Here is a 12787-nt window from a genome sequence, read left to right on the forward strand (position 1 = left end):
ATCAGTAGCTGTAGTTGTATAAATAAAAATCTGTTTGCAGCACATTTGTAACACACACACACACACACACACATATCACCTCTCCATCTCTTCCTCCCTCGCTCCCTCTCTCCCTCTCCGCCTCTCTGGCCCCAAAGGCTGAGGTGTAAAGGATTAAATCTGAACATTGCCAAGGATATTCGGCTATAAGAAGGTCACTGGTCACTTTGTACAAGGCTGTTTCTCTCTGTGGGAGTTCTTTTCAAGCACGATCCGCATTTTGCTACAGCATTGCTCTGGCTCTGACTGTGCTTTTATGTAAAATCTAATTTTCGTGTTAAAATAATGACAAGGAGCAGGGGGGACTTCCTATTGGATCTGAATTGTTCCTGTGGGTGTGAAAGGGAATCTGACAATCAAACAAATCGTCAAAAGAGTATAGTTCTCTAGGGTAGATGAATTAAAACTCTTCTACTCATGTCTTATTGCCCTTTCATAGCTGTACATCAGGATGTGTATAGTAGTAGGATGTTGAGTGGACATAAAGAATGACAAGATTCAGCTTGTCAGCAAAAATAGCTAAAAGCTCCCACTGTGTATAGATTCTAAGGAAATCAGAGTGATTAAGGTTTCCATCATTGCTCACTGTGATATCGACATACTGCAGAGCAGGTGGATGAGTTCACAGTTGAAACCATTCAAAACAGCACAGATTTCAGGCAGGAAGACACGCATGCACCAGCGTTCCCACACAGAGTCATTAAGCATCAACACACACTGGGGAATAGCTTACGCACTGTTAAGGTCTCACAGTGGATTTCTCTCACACTGAGATAACGAAGGACAACATACTGTATATACGTACCAGCACACAAAGACGCACAAACAAGGCCACACACATACACACACAAGTGAACACAGCAGTATTTTCCCACGCTGAGTTAACCACACAACTTATTGGTAGTGAGTTTCCTCTGTTCTGCAGTCATATACACCCAGTAGATCTGTTCAGTCACTCAGGTTGCAACATGTCCAGCGAAGTTATAATCAATCCGCTGGATCTGTTATCAAATGATTGAAAATGTTTCACTATTCATTTGAAAGGCTTCTTCAGCTCTTGACATCAGATGGAGAAAACCTGGGCATCGTTCCCTGTGGAGCTGCCATGCCTCCCGATGAGCTGCCTGAGTGGGTGTCCTCGACCATGTCCTCATTCAACAGGAGGTATGGCATCTCCATGGGGATAAATGCCAAGAGTTTTCCCCACCTGGTGATAGAACTGAAGAAGCAGTTTGTATGATTGGGGAAACATCATCAACCATTTAATAACCAGTCCAGTGGAAGGATTTCAAACAGTTTTCAAAGCAAAGTTACTGCAACCTGGAGCCTATAACCTTAAATTAATGTAAGATCACAAATTACAGATATTTTTTATGAGAATGACAGCTGCTTAAAAATCTGGGCATGGTGTAAAACTAAAGCTTTGTTTAACAAAACAATCTCTGTCTCTCACTCTGTGTGGGAGGTTCAGGGAGGCTTTCTGTGTGTCTCATACAATATGTAGGCCAACCAAATGTTAGCTCCTCTCAGTCAAAATGTCTACATGGAGATGACACTCCAAAAGCTGCTACGCAAATATAATAAGACAGGAACCATCAACAGCCTCAGGGAAAGCTGCTATTTATTCATAACACCACAGGGCATAATTGGTCATTATATCCACCAATTACTGATTGTTTATAAAAGCTCAAGTCAGACCCAATGAGTCATGCTAATGTTCAGTCAACCAATAATTTAGATGTCAATATGTGGTATTAAGATAGGATATTATAGATATAAATGTAAATGTGCACATCTTGAAAACTGATACTTGATACTTGATACTACAAAACAATCCCTACAAGCTTTTTCTGGAGCTCTCAACCACATCTGCTGGTGTCAAACTATGTCAAGAATGAACATTTATGCTTAATTTTTAGCCAGAACAGACAAGACATCCTAACAGTGCTATACAATAATAACAACTACTAAATTTGCATGTCAACTGATCTGTTTCCATGACAAGTGAGCAAATGACATGTGCTGATGAAAACTGGGATACAGTTGAAAGCTCCAGAAAGAGCAAGTAAGTGGACCTTAAATCGGGATTGTTTTGTCAAATTACTATTTCCAAAAGCAAAAATAAACTTTAATACTTGACATTGACACTGTTTGTAGTTATAACAATGTTAAACTCAGAGGTAAATTCGATTTAACCATAAATTTAACTCTTTATTCTACAGAGTATGAGAGACATTTAATATAATAATATGGTATATGCTACTAACATGAACAGTTCCAGACGATGTTACTAGCAATACCAATTATCAATGATTTTTTACACACTATTTCTGATAGCACCCTTCTTATTCCTTATCATGACCAGTAGAGGTTCACATGTCCTCTAAATGACCCCAGATTCCCAACACAGCCTCACTTAATGAGAAGAACACCCTACAATATTCATACATTCATAACGTATCAATTATGCCTGGTTTAAGGACCACCGATCAAACGTGGCACGATAAAAAAAAAACTGCCTCATCTTCAAATGTCACTTCATTTGAAGAAACCCTGACCTGGAATCAAATAAATGATCATAGTGTCTGTCTTTTGATCATCTGCAATATCTCCACTGATACTCGTTGCAGTTTAAAAACCCCAAAGGGGCCCTTCAGGGGCTTCCATGGTATCCCCATTATAAATCAGACAAGTTTTAATGTCACTTTGTTTCACTCAGTAGAAGAACAATAAGAGCATGTCAAACAAAACACGTCAAAGAAAATTGTGATCACAGGTTTCATTCTCAAATGTTGTCTCTTCACCTACACTTCAGAGCGCTTTGCACTTGCATTTAAACTCTTTTTAAGAATAAGGAATAAATTAGCTTAATAATGACTACTTTTTACTGCAGTTTTCACTCTAGCAAACTCAACTGACACATATAGGTATATAATTCTATAAAATATCCTCAGATGGTATTCTGTCATAGAAAATCTTGTTGATTGCAACAGTTATATAATGTGTTTAATTTACCATGTATATGAATGAACTTACCAAACTCTCTAGGTACAGATATAGAGTAGACACATGTTTGTCCAGACGTGTAATTTCTGGGGAAGTTTGGTGATAAAACAGTCCCCTCTGATCCTGTAGACCGACTTCCACAGGGAGCTGGAGACAACACATGTGTACACAAACACACAAGGACAGGACAGGAAGTGAGGCACATGATCACACACACATACAGAGATGATAACAGATTGTTGAACTTAAAATAAAATAAGTTTAAGCTGTGTGTGTATGTGTGCATGGATTCTTTCTTTCAGTATGTGTGTGCTTTAGTGTGTGTTACCTTGACAACTAGGCAATGCCCTGTTCCATCCAGGTCTGCCATCATCTCCCATACTGCAGGTTAGAGTAGAATATCCCTGCAGATAAGAAGAAAAAAGAAATACTGTAGGAAAAGCAACCAACCAACCAGCCAACCACCAATCCAACCAACCAACCAACTAACCAACCAACCAACCAACCAACCAACCAAATGTCTAATATCCCATCCCAAGAACCAACCAACCAATGAACCAACCAGCCACCAATCCAATCAACCACTAACCCAAACCAACCAACCAATGAACCAACCAGCCATCAATTAAAACACCCATTAGACCAACCAACCAATGAACCAACAAACCACCAATCTATCCAACCACCCATCTAATCAACCACCAACCAACCAACCAAACAACAGACAACCCACTAACCAACCAACCACTCATCCATCCATCCATCCATCCATCCATCCAATTTTTGTACCTGCAAAACATATCCAGCTTCACAGTAGAAGGTGACAGTAGAGCCAAGCTTATAATCAGATCCCAACCTGGTCCCATTTAGAACCACACCTGGGTCGAAACACGATTCCCTCAGCTTGGCTGGACAGAGAGAAAGAGATCAAGAGAGTGAGTGAGAAGATGAGGCAAAGAAAAAGCGACAGGCACACATGAATAATAAGGCAAATTAATAATAACTCAGTCCCTAGCCATAATCTAATGAGGCAGGCATTTCGTTGGCCTTTTTAACAGTCTGTTTGACTTAGCTTCCTTTGCCAAAGATGGAGCAAGAACGATAACTTCATCCCCTGGCTTTTGTATGCTACATGAACCTTGTAAATTATGGCTTTGGCCCCCCTCCCAAAAGATTACCGGCCAACCTGCATCAACTTAAGACTTAATTCCTGAGTCCACATGAAGCCAATGTTAATTCTTATGTGCAGGTGAATCAATCTCATCCCTCTGACACATTACCTCAACAGACACTAATTCAACAGGGAGTTTGGTATGAGCAATCATTCTTTTTCATCTTAAAATCAGCATGATGCATGCTGTCATCACTGTGGGAAGCTAACTGTGTGGCACTGGTGTTGTATACATGTAGAGAGTGTTTAGGGGCAGTACAGTAGTCGTCTTTGTTAAATGTGAAAGTTCTAAACAAATTCTGGAGATATCCTGTCATCACAGGAGACATCTGAAACTTTCTATCATGTTAACTGTGAAAACCTTTAAGAGTATTTTCCAAAGCTAGTCTGGTTATGAAAAACAGATAAAACAGAAAACAGCCCCTGGTGTAATTACACCAAGCAGAGTATATTGAAATCATGTTTCAACATCTGACAGTTACAAAGTGGTTAAAAACACTCCCAGTTGGAACATGTGTCTACTTTCTATTTTTTTTAATGTTTTGTTTTCATCAAACAAGACATACATGTGTTGAGTCTATTTCCAGGTGATCTAATCATGATTTATATTGTGAGTGTATTTAATGATCATACTGTACTGAAACTTGTCTGGTCTATTAAGAAGTCCCCAAGCTGTAAAGACTTGAATATCCCTCCTAAACCTATTCCAGTCCTATATACTTTATATAAGGAAGGTGGTACTATTAGCAGAATATTTTACCTTTGTATTCCAGGTGAAAGCCAGTGTAAGAAACAGACCCATCACTGCGGAATGCTAAATGCATGGTGTTTGAACTGCTCTCTATCCGTTCTGGGAGTTTGCTGTCCTGGAAGCTACCAATCAGAGGACTGTTGCTATCTGGACCATCGTAGATATACAGGAAGTCATAGTTTGGCTCAATGTTGAAACTAGAAATAGATGAAGAAAAAGGCAAATAGGAACAAGGGGTAAGGGAACAAATGAGGACAACAGAGGTACAGACCAAGTTTAATATTTTAGCACTGAGTGTCCACCAGGAACTTAGTGTTTTACATAGTTGTTTTTGTTTTTTAATAATAGAAAGCATATGCAGAAAGTCCCCGTGAGTGATAAGCGCATAGAAGATTTTCAGAGCATTTTCAGAGCACTGGATGGTAGAAGCTATTATTTCAATTTTCAGAAAAAAAGTGTTGCAGTCCCAAAGGGTTTTTAAACTCTCATACATTAAAAACAGAAGTCAGTTTTTAATTTAGATTGATTCAAGCATTTGTTGCAAGATAAAGAAAAAGAGGACTGGCAGTTAGAAGTCTTTTATCATCTCATATAGAGTGATAATTTTCTTTCTATGGCCACTGCAGCTGAAGCAGTCTGAAAGATACCAGGAAGTCGACTCATTTTTTTTATTAGTTCTTAAACCTGTTATCAATTGTTCAACTCATTTTAAATTTTGGGGGATTGCTCTATGGATGTTATTGACAATGTCTGTTCATCCAACACTTTGACCATACTAAAATGATTGCCATGGGATTTGCCACAGACATTTGTTGTCACTACAGGGTGAATCTCGATGACTTTGGCAATCTCCAAACTTTATCGAAACTTCTATTTGTCCAGCACTGGCATACCTCTGAACAGGGTGCGATTTGTGGAAAAAAATCAGATGGGGGATGTTTTTGAAACGTTTTTTTATTCATGGAAATAAATCAGAACCACAGTAAGCCTATATAGACTATGAAGCATATTAGGCTATTTCTTTCAACTGTTAAAGTAACGTTAATAAAGTAATTATGACCTTTAATAAAACTATTACAAAATATGAACTTGACCACTGCATTTGCAGGAATATTTTAATCCATTTTATTTATTTAATTCATCAAGTAGCGTGATATTTTCACTCTCAGCGATGTGATGTCAAGTTCATGCCTTGTCCTTTCCTCATCCAGACATAGGAGATGTGATAATATACAACAAAACAGAAGGTCAAATGCTAATTTAACATGCCAGAATTAAATCCCCCAACTCTCCTTTCAGTACTGTGGATAGCTTGGCCAGACGTGCCACAACACTTAAGTGTCATTCTTGCATGTCACTGTTTATTTCAGCTCTATGCGAAAAGAGAGAAACATTAGAGACTGAATCCCCACCACCACGACGGGCAAATCGCACCCTACCTCTGAGCTTTACCTCTGAAGGGTCAAAATGGAGAGACATAAGTTATGTGTTCAAATGTTGCCACCTCAGTTAGGACAGTGCCTTTGTCCACTGTGATTACACATTTCATTGTACAGTAACAGGAGGTCAGTAAAGAAAACCCTGGATAAGCAAAGGTTTCAAAACAATCAGTGGACTTGGGCAGTTACACCAAACGGCAGGTTACCTGATGAAGGCCAGTGACAGGACAAAGTCAGAGTTGACAGCAATGAGCCAATCACAGTCCTTGGAATGGGGGTAGGGATGTGGGTAGTTGGGAGACAGTATAAATCCATTGGAGCCTGTCAGGTTTCCTCCACAAGGAGCTATGATGGAAACACAGGTGACAATATACATTAATTCTATTAAAGTCTTAAAACATTTTTTAAAATTTTGTTTAGTGATTATAAGTCATTAGATTTATATAATTTTTATGTATTCAGCAGCAAGTTCAGACTTCTAAACATCTTTTTACACAGCTCTCCTATAGGTCACTCACAGAAGTGTCCTTGAGTAAGATACTGAGCCCTAAACAACTCCAGTTGTGTATGCAGTACATCTATTGAATGTCCCTATAAATATAAGGAAGATGGACTTTTCACCTAGGCAGACAGGCGGGCTGGGCTGCCAGTAGTATCTGTTATCCACTTGTATACAGGTGATTTTGTCGTCCCCTTGGAGCTCGTATCCTGGGTCACACTGAAAGGACACTGAATCCCCCGGCTCACGGCCATCTCCACTACGACTGCCATTCATTGGTACCCCTGGGTCCCTGCAGGCTGTGGCTACTGAGCCTGCACAGAAACAGAGGGGAAGAGAGGGGAGAAAGCAGGGAAATGGAGGAGAAAGAGAGGAGGGGAATTGTAAAAATCTGTGTCACAACGGATATCTATTGCTATTAAGCTAATGCATGAACCCAGTGCCTAACCTTATCTAAAAATAGTAGTAATTCAAGTAACTGTTTGCGACTCTATTATGAAGTATCTGCTGAGATAATTTCTGGCTAGTAAAATGAGGTTTTTAAGCAGAATATTTATACAGTTTTTGATCATATCTTAATTATTGGAAATGTTGAAATTCAGATGTAGAACCACTAGAAATAATATATTCTTATTCATCCTTTTGAGGCTCACTTAGTCTAGTCTTTGATGCATATAAACACAGATAAAAGACAAATGTAAAGTAAAAGATGATTCAGGAAACTGCATATCAAAAACCATAAATTGAACATTAGTAGGTAAATTTCATAACTCCTGTCCTTGTATTAATGTTTATAGTTGTAGGTATTACTTACTAGAGAACTGAATAGCGAATCCTGACTTGCTGATGTAAAAATCAGTCTCAAACTGAACAGTGACAGTGTTCAGTGTAGAGTGGATTCCCTCGGGTAGCAGAGAACCACTGAGCTCTGCCAAAGACATTTCATTCTCAGGTGGTCCATCCCAAACCTTCAGCATGTCGTGGCTGGCTTCAGTGTCAAAAGCCAAGAACTGAAGACTGTAATTTATAAGAAAAGTGTAAACATAATCAGATGAGGACCAACAATTAAAGACCCACAATGAAAAGCTATTATGAGAACCATTCTGATGGCACTTCATGGATGTTGATACCTTTTCGTGGTGATTTCATATGAGTAATAAAGCTGCCAAACCACATGCTAAAGTCAATTGGTACTTGTATAAAAAATATTTTTCTATTTACAATATGCTTATTAAATTAGAGAAATACATCCAGTATAGTAGCTCAGCAGGTATAATCATAATGCAATTTCAGATTTTCACACCTGCAAACTATTTTTCATTCCCACATTTCTGCAAATGTTTTTAAATAGGCACTGCAATGAATCACACTGTTTAAAATATTGGTATGGTTTTCAGATGCCCACATTACCTCACAATGTTTCCTGAGTCCACCTCAATGGTCCAGGTGCACCGTAGGTTATTGTCATAGGGAAACGGGTATCCAGGGGAGAGAATCCGCCCTGAAGACTCACCTTTAAAACGACCACCGCATTCAGCTACACACACACACACGTAAAGAAGAGAAACATTAGAGACTGTTAATCCTGTATGTACCCACATACAACTCACCAAAATGTTCCTTTAGTTTGTTTGTATATCTGATTATTTGTAAGAATTGTCACAACATTGAAAACACCATCAACTCAAGCCAACCAATGAGTAAATAATGATGGTTTCCATGTGTTACTGGATGTATGACAAATCAACCATTTATCGGTCTGAGACACTTGTTTATCAAGATAATCGGATTTACCAGGTGCACCTCACTAGCCACTGAGGAGTGATTAAACGATCACTACAGAGACAAATGGATTGAGAAAGAAGCTAACTCTCTTCCTGTGTGTATCTCTGTCTATCTCACTTTTTCTCACAAAAGAGTGGAGACAAAGTGCTGATTCTGCATTCCTCCCTAAAGAAATCACCACACATTATATAACAGAAAATAATCCCCCCCCCTTTTCTCTTTGTCTCTCTTGGTTATACACTTTCACAATCTCTATCCCCTCTCTGCTTCCCCTCCCTCCCTGCGTTCCTCCTCCCTTAGGCTCCCCTCCCTTCGTCACTAGAATATATTATTTTGAGTAAAAGGAGCAATATTAAGAGTTGGAATGGGGCAAAAGAGAGGAAAAGAGGCAAAAGAGATAGAAAAAAGGAGAGAATCAAGGGGAGTAAAGAACAAAACACTACGGGTAATAATAAGAAGCAATATAATATTAAGACTGGAGGTTAGCTGAGGTCACAGTATGTCACTGCTAAAATATAAAGTCAGGGAATATCAGCCAGTGGTTTTATGAGTGTTTCATTATTGATAGTGAGAAGGATAGAGACTTATTAAGCTGAATCCAAAATCAGAAGTTCAGAGGCAGCAATGAAGGAAGAACGGTGCTTAAAACATTGGGTTTGCTGTTATGCTTATAACTTCCATCTGTGGCACAGCTACAGCAGCGATTTCATGTATCTGTCTGTCTGTAGCATTTGTGTAGGTTTTATTAGAGAATCATCCAATCAAATACCTACTGGCAAGGACTCCAAGTAATACAAATCAGAGCCTTTCAGACATACCAACACACTGATGGATGTGTGAGAATGTGCCTGAGTTCTGGAGCTCTGAAATTGCACAAGCAAGTAAATGACCATTATTGACTTGTTGACATCAATATTCAGAGCTGTGGTTTGTATTTTCCCATTGGTTTGAAGCCTTGAAAAATGAATTAAAAAGGCAATGATGTTATAATGGAATATTTAGAAATACATCAATGTTCAAAGGGGGAGTTGCTTCCCAGTAGGTTGCTTTGTTTCCCTAAAATGGCCATGCTTTAATACAGTGGTTTGTAGCAGAACTAAATCGATTAAAATGTGTTCATGAAGCAATTCTGACAAATAGGTTTGTCACTTGGCCCTTAATAGAGTAAGAATGGCATAAAATACAGGTTAAAAATAAGCAGAGAGACAATTATTACAAGAGGTTTGATCTGCAAGTATCTTGTTTAAATACATAGCAAAGCATTGTGTTGGGGGGAGGTGGGTGGGGGTGAGGGGGGTGGAGGGTGAAAAAGTCAGTCTCCAGGAACAAGGAACAAATCACCCACTGCAGGAAATGGATCAATTGGGCAGAGGGAGTCCAGGTGGTAAATTTTCCTAGATAAATAGGCTTCTCATTGAGACTTAAAAACTACCACAGTGTGTGATATCCTGCGAAAATCAAAAAGACGATTGCACAGGAAATTGGCCTCCACCTGTTTTCCTTCCAGATTACTGAATGAATGTTCTGTGAGCAGAGAAAACTGACCCTGCACTATATTGTGGGCAGGTCCATATAGAGTAATGCTTACTGCTACCTAAAATGTGTATGTACAGTATACTAGGTGAGTTCACAGTATATGAGATATTCTAGCTGGAGAATAGGTTGATACAATAATCAATTTTGGAAGAAAGAACCCTGAAAAGAGAAAAGGAATCTACTTTTGCAACTCAGTCTCAAATCACAATGTAGCTGGCTACATAGCTACATTGGTCCATGCAAAATGTATTAGTTTCACGCTCTAAAATTGTGAGATGCCTACGTTTTTTTTTTTTGGCCTATTCCTAAACATCATATACATTCACTGAACAAAGATTATGAAAATAAAATGCAAATTTCTTGCTAGATATGTTATCAAAATGCATTTTAATGGCAAAACTATCTTGAAATATTGTATTATCCACTGAGAATAAAAGGAATGTCAGACATTTTTTTGTTTTCACAGACAGAAACCTGACAGTCACATGATGTGGATGCAGGCCAGTAGAAAAGAATATGTCTGTAGGCATCTCACAATTTTAGAGTCATTATTGTGAAACTAGTACATTTTGCGCTGTGGACCAACGCAGCTATTACACATTTTGATGTGACAATGGGTTGACTTTTGTCAGTTTTTTTCCCCCAGTAAATATATCATGCTTTTGATGTTTGCCTTGTGCAGTTACCAATATTTTTGCAGCTATTCAAAAAAAAAAAAAAAAAAGAAAAAAAATGGCTGCAGGCAGAAGTGGTTTGGACTGCACACTTCACAGCACACAAATGCACCAATACAAGTGAAAGCAAAGGCAACAATGAACCCTACTCACCTTTCCCTCTCAAGCTTATTAAAGTGTTATTCAAGGTTCAACCCATAATTGTGTGTCTGTATATACCTGTCTCTCTCCAATAAATCTCCTTTTAAAGTGTAAACAGCTTTCCATAGCAAGAGACGTACCGATGCAGGAAGGCAAGGGGTTATCCCAGGCTCTCCTTTCGCCTGTCATACATTTCAGCGTGGAAGCCCCATGCAAGGTGTATCCGGGCTCGCATCTGTATGTGATGCTGCTCCCAGAGAAATGACCTTGGTCGTTGACCTTGAAGCCAAACTGAGGCACGCCTGGGTCCTCACAATGAGACAATTCAAAACCTAGAAAGAGACAGAAAGTTCTTTACAGTGTGTACTTTTTGAAATACTCGCTATGGGACAACTAAGACCCACTGGAGAAAATTGAATTAGTTTTGTTTAGATGCATAGCAATATTCTCTTAATATCTGGCACACTCAAGTATTCTGTTTGTGAGCTCGCTGATATCACAGATCCTGTTAAGCTCTCATGCCGATTTAATAAAAAATATTATATTAGGAGCAATATTCCAATATTAGGGGAGATACTGGGGCATGAATTCACCTTATCAAATTTAATGTTGTTTTTCATAGTCTATGTAAACTCAGTTTCCATGGTAATATTAGGAAAATTCTGTTTAGTCATTTGCACCACTTCGGAGAGCAGGATATGAAGAGGTATATAAATAGCTTATCCTTATAAGACCTTAACCAAGGTTTGATCTACGTTATTATCTGAATGATGAGGTGCGCATGGATTTGAGCTATCTTCTGGAAGACTGCAATAGGTTCATGTCTAAATCCTTAAAAATGGCCATTTGCAAAGCTGTACTTTTATCATTTGCCAATCTGCCATCGTCCTGACATCTAGTGTGAATGGTTGCCATCTAAAACTGTTCACTGTAGGTTGATGTATAAGACAAAATAAATTATTGTGAATAATTCATACACAACTGAAGTTTTATTGAACTCTAGACCTCCTATTAAACATAACTAAAAACTTAGTGTGTGACATGGTAGTTCATAATGCCGCAATGTTTTATCAGCTGATGTCCTTTTGTTTGTACGGGAAACTAACTTTTCTCTGCATCAGTATGGGGAAGGTGAGGTGCAGAGGAGTAAGTAAAGTAATGCTCCACTCTACTTTCACAGCAGAAAGACAAAACAACTTCAAAGTGGTATGCAAATCATCCTGCATGACTCCATTTAAACAATTAGATTTTCTAATTCCGACTATGCATCTAAGAGGGCACTGGTAAATGTGGGTGTGCTTTGGTGAACATCAGAACGCACCTTTAACATCTCATCCTACGCTGAAAACATAGCTCTCTGAAAGCTTTGTTAATCAAACGTGACAACTTTCTTGTGATCATGTCAGCGGTGGAATTTACAATCAGTTCTGTGATGGTTTCAGAAATGAGAACCATTTAAAATTAAATTGATTCAGAAAGTATGTTACATTTGTCAGGAATTAGTACAGCTGTCACATGGTATTTAATAACTGAATTGATGTGATTGTGATACTGACTAGCTTTTACTCTTTATGTGCTGTCTTTGTTCATACCAGCTTTACTTAACCTTGCTGCATATAACTAATGTACAGCACACTTACGTAAGGCCCTAGTTGTTGGTGTTAATTATGTGCTAAGTTCAAACTAATTTGTAACACGTACATGCTTTTTTCTCTATAAAAGCTTGCTTGTTTACATGCTAATCCT

General features: G+C 38.6%; 1 protein-coding gene across 1 annotated transcript in view; it reads right to left on the reverse strand.

Moving 5' to 3' along the window:
- Window positions 1–12787, reverse strand: part of LOC137198838 (CUB and sushi domain-containing protein 3-like) — a 381075-nt gene that overhangs the window by 61345 nt on the left and 306943 nt on the right. The window contains exons 25-33 of the mRNA XM_067612808.1: window positions 11182–11373; window positions 8316–8442; window positions 7720–7922; window positions 7028–7219; window positions 6613–6751; window positions 4977–5164; window positions 3835–3953; window positions 3374–3449; window positions 3076–3192 (exon numbers count right to left, since the gene is read on the reverse strand). Of these exons, the coding sequence (XP_067468909.1) occupies window positions 3076–3192; window positions 3374–3449; window positions 3835–3953; window positions 4977–5164; window positions 6613–6751; window positions 7028–7219; window positions 7720–7922; window positions 8316–8442; window positions 11182–11373 (1353 nt within the window). The remainder of the gene's footprint in view (window positions 1–3075; window positions 3193–3373; window positions 3450–3834; window positions 3954–4976; window positions 5165–6612; window positions 6752–7027; window positions 7220–7719; window positions 7923–8315; window positions 8443–11181; window positions 11374–12787) is intronic.

This window comes from Thunnus thynnus, chromosome 15, assembly GCF_963924715.1.
Source record: "Thunnus thynnus chromosome 15, fThuThy2.1, whole genome shotgun sequence".
Lineage (NCBI taxonomy): Eukaryota > Metazoa > Chordata > Actinopteri > Scombriformes > Scombridae > Thunnus > Thunnus thynnus.